The following is an 18169-nucleotide window of genomic DNA, read 5'->3' on the forward strand; positions in this document are numbered from 1 at the left end:
ATAGGGAAAAAATTTATTTACATATAGGCTTTTCTATAGCACTCATCACCGTACTCCCTCAGCACCACTCATACGTTAAGGAATTTCTCTTCACAATATCCCTGTAGAGAAAGGAAGCATTAGCTCCATTTTATAGATGGGATACAAAGAGATTCAAGTGACTTGTCCAAGGTCATGCAGGTGGTCTATGCTGTAGTCAGTAACACTACTCAAGTCCTAGTCCACGCCCTAACTGAAAGACTTTGCTTCCTCTTGCAAAACAACCTTTCCACAATGTGTTTTATTGTTCCTTTCCTCCCTTCCTAACCAGCTCAACTCTAAACTAGCTTGCAGTTTGTTTTGTTATAGAATGGTTAGAATGAAGAATAAAGCTGCAAACCATGTGTGAAATGTTGCTTCAGCACTGACTGAAAAAAGTCCCATTTTCTACAGGGTACATGCAGCAATAACGGTCCATTGTGCATTTGTTCTATCATAAAGCGCCATAGCCCAGGGATTGGACATCAGATTTGACTAGTGACAATTGGTGAACTCTACATTCAAGTAATGACTATTAGAGAGAGATGTTTGCTTTTTTCATTACAATGGCAATAGAGACAACTTAGTTCTTTGTCTTCTCATCTTTCTTTTCTTCTAAGGGGGGGGAAGAGCAAATTTCTGTAAATAATTAAGCTACCTACAATACCCATGAGACTAGAAGGCAAATATAGATCACTTAGCTTTATTAGTAACAGCCACACAGAAGCCAAGGAGAGCAAATGTGGGGAAGTCAGCTTCCAAAAACTGGAAATAGGAATTTAATGTTTTCAATCATTGAGAGTGCCTCACACAGACCCTCCCTCTCCCTCCCCCTCACTCAATACTATTAGTTAATTGGTAGTGATGGGCCTAAAGCAGAACCCTGAACCCTCTTCCTTCATAGCTTTTGGGGGGGGGGGGGTGGGGGGAGAGGAGAAGGGGGAAGAGTTAGCATCAGGATCTGAACTTTATGGCTGAGGCCCAGCTCTGTTGATCAGTGATCTGATGAATCCATTTGAGCATGAATCCGGCCATTTTTGTCATTCATATTCGTACAAATCTGATTCCAAATATCAGTCCAGATATTTGATACTTCAACTAGCCCCTACCACAGTGCAGCAGCTATGCTGAACATGGCCTGGTTCTCCAAGGCCCCTTCCTGCCCCTAGCATTAGTCCTTCCCATATAACTGCTAGCTCCTTCGTCTCTTTCTCAGGATACCCCTGCATCCACTAGGATACCTTTCTACTACCAATACCCATCACCTACTATCTAGGTCTATCCCTCTTCTCTATGTGCATCTTTGTTTCCAGAATTCATATTCAGCATTGCTGGGTACTGGTATGTGTTATTTGGATTGTCAGGAACCAGGTGCAATGATCAATCTACTATACAATATTTCATAATTATTAACCAACAAACCCTTCCGTCCCCAAGGTATGGTTACCATATTTCCACAATCAAAAAAGAGGACACGGGGGGGTAGAGCCCCGCTCTAGCCCCACCGCCATCCACTCCCTCCCACTTCCCACCCCCGACTGCCCCCCTCAGAACCCCCAGCCCCCCCCCCTGCTCCTTGTCCCCTGACTTCCCCCTCCTGGGACCCCTGCTCCTGACTGCCCCCCAGAACCCCACCCCCTAAGCCTCCCTGTTCCTTGTCCCCTGACTGACCCCTCCTGAGACCCCCCCACCCTAACTGCCCCCCTAGGACCCTACCCCCTACCTGTACCCTGACTGCCCAAAACCTTATCCACACCCCCACCCCCAGGCAGACCCCCCCCCAAACTCCCGATCCATCCAACCCTGCTCCCTGTCTCTTGACTGCCCCCTCCAGAACCTCCCTGCCCCTTCTCTGACCCCCTGGCCTCCTTACCGTGCCACTCAGAGTGCTGCGGAGCAGCGCGCTGGGCAGTCGGGGAGGGGGAGCAGGGGGTGGAGCTCCAGACTGCCGGAGGCCCGAGGCGAATGGTCGGCCGGCAATCTGCGAATGCAGGGAGGCGGAGGGAGGGAGAGAGAGCAGGGGAGTGATTTCAAGCTGCAGGGGAGAGGAGGGGGAATCGGAGGAGGGGTTCTGGCTGTCAGAGCCCCGTGCGAGTGGCAGGATCCGGCCGGCTGCCCTGTCAGCCGCGCGCGCTCTGCATTGGGGGAGTCCGGACATTTACAAATTCCCCCCGGACGCGATTTTTAACTCAAAAAAGCCGGACATGTCCGGGAGAATCCGGACGAATGTTAACCCCACCCCAAGGGGAAAACAAAACAAAACAAAACAAAACCCAGTTGTAAACATTTGACAGACCTAACATATTTAACTTCAAAGGGATGTTCTTTTTTTAAGTTCAGTTTTCTGGTAGATACCCTTTAAATGTGGGGATTTCTAAACTAATTTCTTAGAAAAAATAAGGGTTTTTCTGCTAACATTCAGAACAGTCTCTAAGATGGGTCTGAGCGTGCAAGAGTAACAAACATGATTAACTTCACTTTCCTTCTCCTTTCCCTTTCCCCTCACTCTGGCCTGATGCCTTTTTAGTTTCTGCTTTGCTTTCTAGTAAACACCCTGTGGCAGAGCCTGGGAAGGATATACATCAACAAACTAGTGAAACTTGCTATACATTAAGTGGTCTCAAATGCACCAACTACAGTAAACAAACTGAAAAAATTAGACAAATATTTTTGTCTTTCATTATAGTATATTCAGGGGTTACTTCTAATAACAACTATTTTCAGATTTTCAAGTTGCTTGCGTCTCTTTAATATAACATTACAGTTCTTACAAAAAACAAATGGTCTAAAAGAAAACGCACAGTTAAGATCATATGTCAACTACACAACCTGAACTCTATCCCTTTAGCAATACTTTCCCCTCTTGTTTCCAATCCAGTGCTGTCCGGGGAAGGTTGCAAGGGTTAGTTTGTTCTTTTTGGAGCATTCTGGGATCCTCAGATAGCAGTTGCTATAGAAGTGTAAGGACCACAGCATTAAATGGGAAAGAAACCTCATGGGTGAGTAGAGTGCAGTGTAAGGAAATGGGATGTATTGTATTATGCATTAATTATAAGCAGTCACAAGCTATGCACTGCCTCACACTAAACAGTTATAGAACTATACATCCACATTTATAGCATGCCTGTGGGGTATTGTCAAGGTGTCTGCAGTCAGCCAGCTGTATTTCATGAATATATTAAAGCCTCCCAGTTCCCCCTGCAAAAGCTCGAAGTGGGCCTCGCACTGTGCCAAAAGATCAACAAATCCAGCAAAGGAAGAAAATTTCAGCTAACATCCCTCACTGACAGTACCCTGACCCCGGATATTTAAATCTAGGAACCATTAATTCAGCTAACCTTCAGCTGCCACAGCCATAAGATGGGGAAGAACGGTGTGGTATTCCCAATAGCCACACAGCTTTACAGAACAAAGCCAAGCACCTTGAATTGCAGCTGGAAGCAAAAAGAAAGCCAGGCCAGAATTAGGTAAGCAAGCATGTTGCCCAAAAGAGGGGGGGGAAATCTTATTGTCTTGTAATGCACGGGTAATAGTCAATGTGTACTGTACTGAAAAGCAGAGACTATAAGAAAAGGTAAGATTGCCCTGCAATAAGGCCATGCAACACAGCTTCAACGACAATTATTGGGCTCAATACAAGGGTAACTGGGTGAAATTCTGTGTGCTATGCAAAAGGTCAAAGTAGATGATCTAATGATCCCTTCTGGCTGCAATTGAGTCTACAAAGGTTATGCCTCCAAAGCACAATAAAGGTTCTAACCATTTCTTGTCACCAACTACTGTTTAATTATGCTTTCTTAGCATATGCAAAAACTCTGACAGTTACATGCAATGGTAAATTCTCTACTCTCCCCCCCATTTTTGATTAAATAGAAAATGACATGCTGATATGATGTTTTAAAAGTATTTAAGGCATTACCTATGCTAGAGATAAGTAATGTATGCTGAGGCAATTTGAACACTTAATTCTATCCAGTATGTGGATATTCAATGCTATATTGGATTTGTTTCTTGTTTTCTTCTGCCAACAGCTTCCCCCAAAAGTTGTTTTGGCACTGGAGTGGATAATCTCTCAGATGCACATGAAGAGAAACTAAAGCATCTTATGCTGTTTTGTGCCAGAAGTCTGCATTAAGTGTAGAAGGAAGTCTCTAATTACAGAGAACTAACTACAGGAAGGAAGTTTTTCAATGAGTTACATTAGCAAGACTGTTCTCTTGTGGGAGGAATAAATTAGACTTGTAATATACAAATTATCTCCTTTTCCCTCCAGAATATAGAACTAGAACCTGCTCTGTGCATATATCATATAACATGCAGAAGAACGGAGGGAAGCATGCATCCACAGAATTTATTTTATCTCATTCGCTCTCCTTTTAATGAACTTTTTTTTGTAACATACTAATCCTCTCCTTTAGCCTTAAAATTTCACCTTCCCTGCACGAGAAATTCCATTGACCGCCACTGGGTGACTGCACATAAGATATTGCCTTCCTGCAGTAAAGGAGGGATTTTAAGGCTCCAGAACTATATTACAATCACATATGTGACTATAAGGATGCCTGCTGGGATTAAAGCTGGATGATAACAGAAAGGATATATTTCTTCATATACTCAATCTAGCTCTGAAATGAATTAGCTTTGGTTGTGTATGCACTTGTGTGGTCAGTTACAAACACCTGTGTGATCAAGTTCCATTTGCATGAATGGCTGCAGAAAGCAAATTTCAGTTCTACATATACATATGAGTAACCACAGAAACTGAATTTTAGATTTGTGCAAGTGTTTGTGTACTTATCCACTTAAAGAAAATCTCATTACTTATCTGTGCAGTCCCAGCTAACTAACCAACACAGCTTGAACCGTGTACACCACATACTGACAGAAACCTAAACCACTTAAAGAGCTACCAACAATTTGTTTCATAACTTCAGATAAATTTAATGAAACTGTAAACTGCTAGCAGCAAATAGGCTAAATCTGACTGATAAATTATTTGCAGTGAAATGTTTTGATGATCTGGTTTGCTATATTTCAAAAAACATAACACTCCCAAATCCACTTCCCCAAATCTAAAGCAATCTCAGGGTACTAGAATTGAGTTGAGGGAGTATTTCCTTAGCCCCCACATCAGTTCTCATAGAACCTCAAGTACGCTTAATTTATAAGGCTTTACTTTCCTGAATTTAGTAATTCTTCAAAGTTAATGTTGCAAAAATATTTTACACACCCACACAAGCAGAACTGAGTGACAAAACTTGCACACACCTGCCTGCATGAGTCCCACTTTTCTTTCCTGCATTTGCTTTTATAAATAAAAAGTGAGTGCTCTCAAAGAATGAGCAATTAACATTCATGTTAGCCACGGGTCTCTACTGGACAGTGACTTGGCAACAACACAATAAAGTATCTATCCCCCCGTCCGAGTCTAGGATTACGCTCAATGCCTTTGCAAGTCATCACAACTGTTCAAAAAGTAACTTCCTTATGTTTCATTTTTACTGCCATGTGGAAAGACTTGGAACAATTAACCAGAGCTAAGAAGAATTATCTGACTCATCTGCACTCCATAGGGTTGTTTTTTTTTTTAAAAAAAAGAAAATTAAACTAAATTTAAAATTATGGTTCTGTACCGAAGAATTTTCCTCCCAGATGATCAAGATCAATAAAATGATGACTTTTTCCCCCTTTAGAAATCTATTTATATTACAGCCAATATTATGAACTGCTCAGTGGGTAACCTACACCAATCTGAACGTGATGTTTGCTGAGGCAGACAGATAGTCAACTAGCATTCAGACTACCATCACCACATATTATACAGTACTTTTCCATGAGTAGATTATCAAAGCACTAGGCAATGGAGGTCAATATCAATATCCCCATTTTAACTGGAGGAAACTGAGGCACAGAAAAGTGAAGTGACTTGCCCAAAGTCACCCAGCAGGCCAGTGGCAGAGCCAGAAATAGAGCCCAGATCTCCTGAGTCCCAATCAATATGGATCCTTTATTTTTTAATTATATATAAACAGCAATATATCTTTCCACTTTGAAAAGTAGTTCCTAAAAAAATATGAGACAGAGAAAAGGGTAGAAACGCCTTATATATTTGTTTAAAAAAAAACAAAAATAAAAGGTTAGAACAAATTAAGGTTCCCTGCATTATACAAGGCCCACCGCCTTGCAGTTCAAAAGCCCAGATGGCCTTACAGAATGCTTGTTGCCCAGCGGCCAATATTAGCTTTCTTTAAAATAAAATAAAAAAAGAATATTGACCTGTTCCTAATTTAACTTTTACACTAGGAAACTGGTTTAAAATGTCTGAAAGGGCCACAAACTGCAACTTGACACCTTGGTGCAGAATAAGGAAGCAGGCATTTTAAAACTGACATTTCCCTCTTCCCTCTTCAGTTGCTCACTGCCAAATCCCCAACTACCTCTCTTCACCCCATTCCCACAGGGTGCCATCTTGTTATGTTTTCTAAATGGCAGTTTAAAGAATTAAGAATAATTTTGTTGATGCTGTCCATGCCCTCTACTATACTCTTTCCAATGAAACTGTCGAAGGTGATGTGTGTGATTCCATTCCGCCCTCAGAAGTCCCCCACATTGATACTGAATTGCAAGTCTTTTCCTGACAAATTTTCGAAACGAATGGGAATTAAAAGCGCTCAGGACCTCAAAGATTTGGGCCCTGTGAGTTATGAGCAGCAACAGTGGAGCAAGTATTTTGTACAGTGCAGCACCCAAAGATTGAAAATCTGAGAGGAAGGAAAATAAATTCATCCCAAAAAAGAAAAAGGCAAAAAGATACAAACATTCAGTAATAAATTAACCAGGCCAAATATAAGAAAAAACATTGATTTAGTGAAATATAAATAGAGCCCTACCAAATTCACTGTCCATTTTGGTCAATTTCAGAGTCAAAGGATTTTAAAAATCGTAAATGTAATGATTTCAGATATTTACATCTGAAATTTCATGGTGTTGTAATTGTAGGGGACCTGGCCAAAAAGGAGTTGTGGGGGCATGTCAGTACTGCTACCCTTACTTCTGCGCTGCTGCTTGCAGCTGTGCTGCCTTCAGAGTTGAGTGGCCGGAGAACGGCGGTGACTGCTGTCCAGGAGCCCAGCTCTGAAGGCAGAGCCGCCACCAGCAGCAGCACAGAAGTAAGGGTGGCATGGTAGGAATTACCACCCTTACTTCCTTGCTGCTACTGGCAGGGTGCTGCCTTCAGAGCTGGACACCCGGCCACAGTCACCGCTCTCCAGCCGCCCAGGTGTGAAGGCAGCACAGAAGTAAGGGTGGCAATACCACGACCCCCCCTAAAATAACCTTCTGACACCCCCCCCCCCCCCCGCAACTCACTTTTGGGTCAGGACCCCTAATTTGAGAAACACTGGACTCCCCCGTGAAATCTGAATTGTATAGGGTAAAAGCACACAAAAGATCAGATTTCATGGTCCGTGATGCGTTTTTCATGGCTATGAATTTGGTAGGGCCTTAAGTATAAAGTAACTGCTGGAGACTTGTACACAATGTAATGGGCTTTCACTAGGAGGCAAGACTGAAACTAAACAGAAAAACTGGTTACCTTGGGAAGTTGTAAAACATAACCTGGGGCAAATTTTCTTAGTTACACTAGTGCAATCCCATTCAGCAGCGCTGCACCAGTGTAATCGAGTGGAGAGTTTGGGCTTTAGATATTAGTTCTATACAAATTAATCAATCATTCTCCAAACACAAATAATGCTTTATGGAAGAAATTCTTTATGTCCCATGTTCCTCTAAGAATACAAATTTAATGCATCCATCTACAAGTTTCTTGGTTCTTTTAGGTCTGCATTCTGAGTGTCACGAGTTAGTAATAGTGCAGAAAGGGTTAGTGCGTAGGTATACAGCACCTGGTGTATTTATGAGAGAGACAGTTTTCTTATATGGTTTCTTACATCCATTACCTTCCTTGAGAACTCAGCAAGTCCCAAGCATGGTGAAAAGGTTATAAAAAACCCTTCCAGAGCAGCAAGAAGCCTATAGCTGATTCAATAAAATGCACAGCCTGAGGAGTTTTGGTAATAATTTTCCTCATTTTTTCCTGCCTCTGAGCGTGACAAGGGCATTTTTATTATTAGGTCCCTTTATCATAATTTTACAAGATTTGCACTGTTGCCCGTAAAGCACTACAGAGGCGCAGAACATTCTCTCACCTCACAGTGTTATTCCCTATCTCCAAAACTCCGGCACAAACGAAATGTCCGACCAACACTAGTCCATTCTAGTGTAGAGGCTTTGACAGTGGTCAGTAGCAAATGCTTAAGAGGAGGATATAAAAATCAACGTAATGGACTACTGTAACATGCTTATGGGAGGTAGAGGGTGGGGGAGATGGACGCTATCTTCCCAACCCCTAGCAGTTAGGGTACGTCTTCATCGCAGTTAACTCAGTTTCCGACTCAGATGTTGCCCTTAATCTCCCTCCCACCACAACAAACAAACCTCTTTGAATTTGGAGAGGTTTTCTGTTTGGGCTAGCTGGCTCATCTTGGACAGTAGGCTAAACAGTGAGTCAGGGTTTCATTCATGCTGGTAACCCACTCACTTTGCAGTGAGGACGCAAGCTAAGTCTCTCAAATGTAGCTAGTCCTCCAATGTCTTCCTACAATTCCCTTGTGTGTTCAGGACAGACAAGATCTCCTACAATTCACTGGGAAAGAATTGTAGAGCACCTCAGTTTACACCAACACAGAGAACCATGGGAATGCCACCAGAAATCCTAGTGAAACACAGGGGAGTGCAGCACCAGTGAGGACACTAACTTGAGAATGGCTTTGCAGTGGCGCTGCTCACACCTAGGCAAAGCTAAGCTGACCCAGACCCAGGTGCTGACCACCCAAGTTAATTCTGCAGTGAAGATGTACTTGAAGCAATTGGCTTCTGTCCTGAATCATGAAGGTTAATATCCCATGTAGAAATAATTGTGGATATTTTAACCATATAAAAATGTTTAATCTTTTTAAAACCTTACTGAATTGTTGAGCTCAGTGAAATATGGTGGCAACGAGTTCCACAGATTAAGTTCTACGTTAAAAATATTTCCTTTTATCAGTTTAAAAACTGCGCCTTTTTTGGGTATACCCAAGTGACCCTCTCCGCACCATTCATTCATTCTTCTGTATACCTTCATCATATCACCTTTTATTCATTTTTTCTCTGGATACTCCTAACCCTGTCACTCTCTCCTCCTATGGAAATCTTTCCAAACTAGGAAAGACAGCAAGATGAAGGGGGAAAACACTAAGATCAAGTAATGCCTGCACAAGAGCTGTATGAAATTTGGACACAGATCTGGTTATTTACTAAAATATGAATGTTTTCGGTACAAGTTAAAGGTGAAATTTAATTGGTTTAAATGCTAATCAGAACTCACCCCTAAAACCCCAAATCTTTCACAAAAGTTCCAACCACAGAGAAAGTCGATTTCATAGTTGTGATTAAGGATTACGATGGCATTCTCTTTCCCGTACTTGTGGTAACTCTCTGGGTCAGTGTAGAGGGTGCAATCAGTGCCTGACCACCATTCCAGCAACATCACCATCTCTGGAACAAAACAACAAATAAGTGAATATATAAAATACATGTGTGCCCACAAATCACTTACGCACTGAAAGCATCACTTGCCTCTTACAGGACATAGCAAAGGAAATCACTGCAGCTCATCTAGGCTGAATCTGCAATCGTCAGTCACACACTCATGCAGTTGGGCAGAGAGTGGGGGTGTAGGGCTAGATGGAAGATAAGTCCAATAACACTTTCTACAGTGCTTAAGTTTTTAAAAAAAAAAAAAAAAGCTTTTGGAAGGAAGGCAGGCATCTGCTTCCATTTTGTGGGAGATCTTGCCAGCACTCTAGGAACTCCTAAGGCCGAGGTCAACCAACAACCTATAGCTAGGCTTGTAAGGATGAGATTTTTATCGGTAGATGCCAGTAAATGTCAATTTCACTGTACACACACAACCCAATGAAAAAATATTTCCATCAATAATAAAATGAAATTTACAGATAGGCAAAGAAAAATGCTGCTGGAGAACTTAAGAGTTTGATTTAAGGATATTTACTTCGTAAATAAACCCTATAATGTTTGGATTGCAAACTCTGTGGAAACGTTTAAGTGCAAACAAAAATTGGTTTCATTCTCAAGACCACCACTTCTGTTAGGAGCAGGTTTTGAAACCACACTGAACCAGTTTAAGTGTGATTTAAACTGAAATACCTTCATTTTATGGATTTGCACTGGTACAAATTAAGTGATTTTATATCAATTTAGTGACACTAGTGCAAGTTTTCTACTATAGGCCTACGGTAAAATTTTCAAACACCCCTAAATCCCGTTTTCAAAAGTGCCTAAGTTCCACTGACTTCCAATGAGACAGACGCATTAGTGCCTAAGTTACTTTTGATAATGGGTTTTAGGTACTTTTGAAAATTTTACTCCTGGCCTCAGAGTGCATAGGTAAAGATGTGGTTAGAGAAAGAGGGGCATATTCAGAGGCATGGGAAATGTCAATTCAACCTCATTACACTAACTTAAATTCAGGGCTTGTCTATATGATGCTAAAGTACACTGGAGGGGAGAGATTTTTAAACCACACAAACATGTTGTGCTCCACCTACCCTGCATAGATCCTGCTGGCATGCTATAAAAGGTAACTAGTTCATATTAACACAAACTACATCAACACAATGAGTGAGTTGTGCTAATTATCATATCATATACATACACATCTGCTTGGAATTCGGCCCAGAGATAGATGCCGGCACTGCTTTCATACACTTGCAAGCAACCAAAGTGAAAACTGTTTGGCTGTAAATAAAAGGGACAACTATTTGCTTCCAGGTTGCTTCCATCTATTGGTCCAATGTTGCTTGCATTGAAGTCATTGCAGTGTTGCCTAATATCACAATTGTATCATGGGTCTCAATATCTGGTGTTTTGTTTTAAGCTCAAGCTGCTGGATTCACGAGCTTGCATGAGAATCTTGACATTCATTTATAAAAGTTTCTAGCTCTCCTGGTTGTGGAAAAAAAGCTTGAAAATGTGACCAGAGTGCATCCTAAAGTCTCAGAAACTAGAAGGCAAATAAAAAACCTCAACTTTTATCTATTTTTATAGTTTCATTTTTGAGTGCTTGGGATTGGCAATACAAAGACAAAACTCTTGTGGACTTCAGTGAGCTAAATTAGGACCTGTGCTGGTGTTTTTCCTCAGGAACAGATGCTAGAGCTAAGAACAGTGTGGAGTGGTTGTCAGGGAAACAAAGGAGAAAATTTGGATCAAAACCGCACTTGTATACAATAAGAACACAAGAATGACTATACTGGGTCAGACCAATGATCCATCTAGCCAAGTATCCTGTCTTCTGACAGAGGCCAGTGCCAGGTGCTTCAGAGGGAGTGAACAGAACAGGGCACTTCATCAAGTGATCCATCCCAGTCATCCAGATTGGAACCAGGCCAGCCTTTGAAACACTTTTGAAATCTTTTCAGTTTAGTTTTCTAAACCAAGGCAACCGGGAACAGCCAAGAACAAATATATTCCTTTTTCAGTAATCATTTAGTAATTAATTGCCTGAAGCTTTGGCATGACATCGTTCTGGGAGGAGGAAGGCCACATTGCATGTGCAAATGTTAAACTCAGACTAATAGCATCCTCCATCCAGACAGCAGTATCTTAACATGTTAAGACTAGTTAGGGTCTTATACAGTTTACTAGTGACTTCCCAGTGTTTCCGGCTTACTCATAACCACAGCAAATAACTATTTCTCTGTCAAAAAAGAACAAGGAAATGTCCAGCTGACTTTTGTTGCAATGGTTAGAGGTGGAGGTTATCATTGTAGGGTGGGTCTGAGCCATCTTAATGGAATAATGCGTCTAAATGTCACTGTTTCTGAAAGCATCAGTTTCCAACAAGGACCAAAGTATTTTATCTTAGAGAGAATGCTATGAAGATACACAAATGAGTAAAATAAATGCGGTTAAACCTCCAGAAATGAACTGCTAAGAAATTCCCTGTAAGAAAATCCTTTATTATAATTCAAAATCCTACATCTCCTGTAGTTTACATTTTTGCTTAAATTAAAAAAACAAAACCAAAAAAAGAAAAAACACATTTAAAAAGTACTGAAACTAAAGCCTGAATAATTTGATCTCTCCAAGATTATGTAGCAGGGGCAGAACAATAAGGATCACAGAGAAGAAGGAAATTTGGGGGTTTTTTTGCTTTTGCTCAGCTTTATATCCAACAGAGGAAGGGAAAAAAAAACCCCAACACTTAATTCATTCCTTTATCCTCTATTGCCACCAAATTCATTGCTTAAAATTCATCATTTCAGAAGTTCAAGGGAATAGATAATTGTGTATGATGTTCTCCAAACAAGCTACACTTTATCTAGATAAGAAACTTTTAATAAAAGGTCATCCTGTTTTATTCCAAATGTCACTTTAAAAAAAAAAATCTGAATGGAGCTAATAAATAATACATCACGACGTTCACTATACAGATACTTCACATGCATGTTTACATTTTTTCAACTTCAAATACATTCCATAGCAGAAAGACTCCATCTGTGCTACCTGGGTGTGATCCTGTATGATTTTTGCCTGAGAAAATACTGCAGGATTAAACCTTTTGCCTCCTGCTTGCCTAGTTATTTATCATCAATGTGCTTGTTCAGCTGCTGCAGAAAACAAGTTCCAGAGTAACACTATGCTTTTTTATTAAATGGAAAAAGAAAAACCCACCACACAGCAGTATCTGAAGTTCTTAACATTCCCCCTATTCTTCCCACTCTTTTTTTTATTCCTCTAGACCTTTCTCTCTTTGTGGTTGTCAAGTGACACTCCCTAGCATCACTTTGCAATAAACTAGCATCATGCTACTAGCTTACTCCCACAGACTGCCATAGTCATTATTATTTGGCAACTTGCTGTTGTAGCTCAACAGCACAAGGTCATTCTCACACACACTCTCCTCCTCTGCACTGCTGCTGACCAGTGCAAATTAGCTATAACCCTCCCCTTCAATTAAGCCTGCTTTTTGCAAGTCAGCCATGCTATAAACCACACCAACTTGTTGAGAAAAACATGCCCTCTCAAGTGCGCAACTAGGGCCGATTGAAAATTTTCTGACTAAGTTGTTTTACAAGGTTTTTCAACAAAAAGTTTCTGCAGAAAATTTACACTTCTTAATAAAAAGAATCAAGTGCCCTAAATCGAAAATATTTCAGATGAGATATGCTGACACAGTGCCCCACAGGAGTTGGAGTTTTGTTGCTTCATGTCCCCATTCTGCTCTATAAGCTGGAGTCCCCATCCTGACTACATGTCCCATGATGCACCACCTCCCCGCCCCAAAAGGCGAGAGCTGGATATGTCATGGGAAATGTAGCCTGACAAGGGGGCCAGGTCTATAGAAGAGAATGGGTGTATGAAGCACCCAAACTACAACTCCCATGAGGTTTCTGGCAGCATTTCAGAATAGAAATATGCCAAATTTTGATTTCTTTAAACCAAAAAGTTGAGTATTTCAGTAGAAAATTTTATCTCCTGAACAGTTCTGTTCCCAAGTTATCAAAGGGGAAAGAGCAAAGGAACAGTGCTTCTAAACAAGTCTGTGGGACAAATTCTGCTTGGTCGTATGTGGCCATAAGTGGGGAAAGGCGAGGGAGGAAGGGACCTTCCCTTCTCCTCCTCAGGATATGGCTCACGTAAGGTCCAGACAGAACTGCAGCATTTAGTCTCAGGGACTGCTCTGTCCCTGCTTCCCATCACCTGTGCAAAGTGCTAGCATTCAGATTTAGGGAGTGCTTTACACAGATGTAAATGTAGTATTGCCAACCTCAAGAGATCAAAAATCATGAGACACCCAAAAATCATGTATGTTTTTTTAAATACTATAATTGTGCTTTTGGGGGCTTGTTTTGATTTTTGTAGCCCCCTGCCGATCCCTAGAATGTAAGCGAGAATTAATGCTGCCCACTCTTTCAAATGTCTTGGGTAGGATGATTTTGGCCCTGTTGAAGAGCTCTCAGCCACACACCTGCCAGTCTCCTTCCCAGCAATAAGTTCAGCCCCTCTAGCCTCAGCTCTGTTTCCTCTGGGGTTTTTCACCCCTTTCCTCTTTCCAGGCAGGAGGTGGGGAATTCCAGGGGGTCTTCAGCCCTCCAATGCCCATCCCCAGATGAGGTGATGCAAGGAGGAGCAGAGGAGCTGTCCTGCCTCCTTTCCTCACAGGAGAGGAGGGGTCAGAGCCACACTGAGCTCTTAAGCTCCTTCCTTTGAGAATGGCTTTGGGTCTGTAAGCAAAGGGGGAAGAGAGCTCTACCTACAGCAGCTCTGATTGATTATACTTCCCCAGAGGAGAGAACAAGTGAGGCAAGCAAGTGAGCTACTTTTTTAATCCCACTCCCATCCCGCCCCACAATACCCATCCCCACATTGTTGCTTGCATTTTTATCCCACTCCCATTTGCAAAAACCTTAGATCTTGCAAATCCCACAAGACAAAGATTCCCCCATGCTACTTTAACAAAAAACAAACACCCCTACCCCCACCCCAGGGTCAGTTAATATTTTTTATATAAATATAAAAATGGAACAGACAATTTTTACCACTAAACAATAAAAACCAAATCTTGCTTGCACCATGTAAAACAGTACTTTAACACCTGTTATAATAGATATCAAATCTCTCTGTATCACTCACTTAAATTTAAATATTAAAACATTTATTTAAAATAAAAAGATTGCGTCTTCCCACAAATTAGCACACACTTTTTTTTTTTGCCCACCCAATCCTGCCCACTACAAAGTAAATTTTATCTCCTTCCACTATTATGGCAGCAGGTCCTGTATAAGGTGGACTCAGTGGGCATCCATCTGCCTTGTATAGTTTACTTGCATAGATGCGCTTCCCAGCCGAGGAGGGAGGCATCGGTGGTAAGTACCATGGTAGGTGGAGGTTGGAGAAAAGGGACCCCAGCACAGATATTGTCAGGGCACATCCACTACAGTAGTGAATCCTTGACCTGGGTTGGCATGGACTGGAGTTTTTGCATGCTGTGCTTGTGAGGAAGATATACTGTATGAAGCCAGCCCTGAAGACACTGCATGTGCAGCCTCGCATGTTTGACCACATACGTAGCTGCAGCCATATGTCCCAGAAGTTGGAGGCATGTATGTGCTGGGATTTGGGGGCATCCTCGGGCAGTTGAATAGTTGTGTTATCGCTGTGAACCTGTGAGGTGATAAAAACGCTCTTGCCCACTTGGCATCGAGTAGTGCACCAATTAATTCAGCTGTTTGCACTGGGGTTAGTGTGGACTTTTCAAAATTGATAAGGAGGCTCAGTTTTGTAAAGTTTTGTCGTCTAGATATGGGGAAATGGTGATGCCTTGTTTGCGGAGGAAGGCTGCAACCACTGAGTGTACTTTGGAAAAAACTGGTGCAGCTATGGATAGTCCAAATGACAGTACCATCTTGTATTGGTAGTGACTGTGGCCAATGACGAATCATAGGAAATGTCTGATCAGGCCGTACTGCAATATGAAAGTATGCATCCTATAGGTTGAGGCCCGAGAACCAATCCTCCTGTTCCACCACCATCCCAGCACTGGATAGGGTGACCATCTTGAAATGTAATCTGACAAATTTGTTGAGATTGTGACGGTCTAGGATGGGGCGCCAACTGCCAGACCTCTTTTGTACCAGGAAGTAGTAAGAGTAGTGCGTCCTCTGTGTTGTGGAGGGACTGGTTCTATGGCTCCCAGCTGAAGAGGTCTTACCTCCCCACTCCAGAATGGGCTCGTGAGAGGGGTCCTGGAAGAGGGACAGAGGGGTGGGGGTTGGTATAGCGAGAAAGGGGATGGAGTAACCTTCCTTTACTATTTCCAGGACCCATCTCTCTGAAATAATGAGCATCCAAGTTAGTAAAAATGGAGCTAGGTGGTTGCCAAACTGTGGTGGGGAGATGGCGTTACAGATGGTAAGGGCAACTGGAGCCGGCAGGAGGTTCTCTGGCCCTCAACCACACTTTCAAATTTGCTGCTAATTAGAGGGTGTCTGGGACAGTGTCCCTCATGCAGGTGATTGTCTGCACCGGTTGGGAGGTCAGTGATGACACCGTTGGTTGTCAAACTGCCGCTGTGGGTAGTATGGCTGAGGGCAACATCGTGGAGCGAGTCAATATTTCCCCAATCTTCGTTTTGGCTGTGGTGTGTTTATACCGATGGATTTTAGAGTGGCTCGCGAGTCTTTCAGTGAGTGTAAGGTGTTGTCCGTGCGCTCAAGGGGAAAAAAAAAAGTTTTTGTCCCTCGAACGGGAGATCCTCGACCGTATTTTGCATCTCCTTAGGGAAATCCTGAAAGGTGCAACCATGATGCACGTTGCATTACTACCGCAGTAGTAAAGCTTGTCAGCTGAGTCCAGGGAGGCCTGCAGGGCCGTGCAGGCTATTAAGTGACCGTCTGAAATGAGGGGCAGGAATTGTTCTCTTTTTTCCTGTGGCAGATCCCGGCAAAGTTCCTCCAGCTTAGAATTTTTAATCATCATATTTGGCCTCAAGAGCCTCACAGCTGGAAATTCAAAATTGGAGAGTAGCAGATGAGTAGGGTTTTCTGCCCAGGAGATCTAAAACATTTCCAGTCTCGGTCAGGATGACCGGATTGGCATTGACAACCCTTCTCTTGCACCGCATTCATCATGAGGGAATTTGGGGCAAGATGTGGGGAAAAAAAAAAACTCCACATTTTTTGCAGCTAGATAATATTTCCTCATAGACTCACAGACTTTAAGGTCAGAAGGGACCATTATGATCATCTGGTCTGACCCCCTGCATGCTGCAGGCCATAAAACCGTCCCTACCCCTTCCCTGGACTCTGCTGTTGAAGTCCCCAATCCTGTTTTTAGTGACTGCAATCGGCAGAGACCCTCCTGCTAGAGATCCCTGCCCCATGCTGCGGAGGAAGGCGAAAAACCTCCAGAGGCTCAGCCAATCTGCCCTGGAGGAAAATTCCTTCCCGACCCCAAATGTGGCGATCAGCAAGACCCCGAGCATATAGGCAAGAGTCTCCAGCCTGACCCCGTTAGCCATTATACTATTTACCCACCATTGCTTGGCTTTCCTTGACTACTATGTTTTACCATTAAACCATTCCCTCCATAAACTTATCTAACTTTATCTTAAAACCAGACAGGTCCGTCACCCCCACCGTTTCCCTCGGTAGGCCGTTCCAATATTTCACCCCTCTGACGGTCAGAAACCTCTGTCTAATTTCAAGTCTGAACTTCCCCACGGCCAGTTTGTATCCATTCGTTCTGGTATCCACGTTAGTACTAAGCTGGAATAATTCTTCTCCCTCCCTTGTATTAATCCCTCTAATATATTTAAAGATAGCAATCATATCCCCTCTCAGCCTTCGCTTTGTCAGACTAAACAACCCAAGCTCCTCTAGTCTCCTTTCGTACGACAGCTTTTCCATTCCTCTGATCATCCTAGTGGCCCTTCTCTGCACCCGTTCCAGTTTGAGTTCATCTTTTTTAAACATGGGAGACCAGAACTGCACACAGTACTCCAAATGAGGTCCCACCAGCGCCTTGTACAACGGAAGCAGGACCTCCTTATCCCTACTAGATATACCTCGCCTAATGCATCCCAAGACAGCATTGGCTTTTTTCACCGCCACGTCACATTGTCGACTCATAGTCATCCTGCGGTCTACAAGAACCCCTAGGTCCTTCTCCTCTTCCGTTACTTCTAACCAGTGCGTCCCCATCTTGTAACTGAAATTGTTATTAGTCATCCCCAAATGCATCACCTTACACATTTCCTATCTGCACATTTGCATGTAAGGGGGAAGGAGGAGGGGGGTGGGGGAAGATAGAGGCTGGAGTCTGCCAAAGAAGGTTTGCAGGTTCAAGTAGTGCACTGTTAACAGGTAGGGCATTTTTTGTTGTTGAGGAGGTATGGAGAATGTCAATCAGTTCATGATGTTGTTCCTTGACCTCCTCAAGTGGGATGTTTAAGGAGTCAGCCACTCTAAGAAACAAAGTGATAAAAATCGTCAGCCACTGTGGGAGGTGGCGGCATGATTGCTTC

The 18169-nt window shown here is 42.6% G+C and overlaps 1 protein-coding gene across 13 annotated transcripts in view; it reads right to left on the bottom strand.

Annotated features, from left to right (window-relative positions):
- Positions 1–18169, bottom strand: part of AGPAT4 (1-acylglycerol-3-phosphate O-acyltransferase 4) — a 183453-nt gene that overhangs the window by 47530 nt on the left and 117754 nt on the right. For all 13 annotated transcript variants that reach the window (XR_010600134.1, XR_010600137.1, XR_010600136.1 and 10 more), the window contains one exon: positions 9446–9615. Coding sequence is in view for 9 of the 13 variants with exons in the window: in XM_065590394.1 (XP_065446466.1) it covers positions 9446–9615 (170 nt within the window). In the remaining 4 variants the exon portion in view is untranslated. The remainder of the gene's footprint in view (positions 1–9445; positions 9616–18169) is intronic.

The sequence above is a fragment of the Chrysemys picta genome, chromosome 3 (genome assembly GCF_011386835.1).
Source record: "Chrysemys picta bellii isolate R12L10 chromosome 3, ASM1138683v2, whole genome shotgun sequence".
Taxonomy (NCBI): Eukaryota; Metazoa; Chordata; order Testudines; family Emydidae; genus Chrysemys; species Chrysemys picta.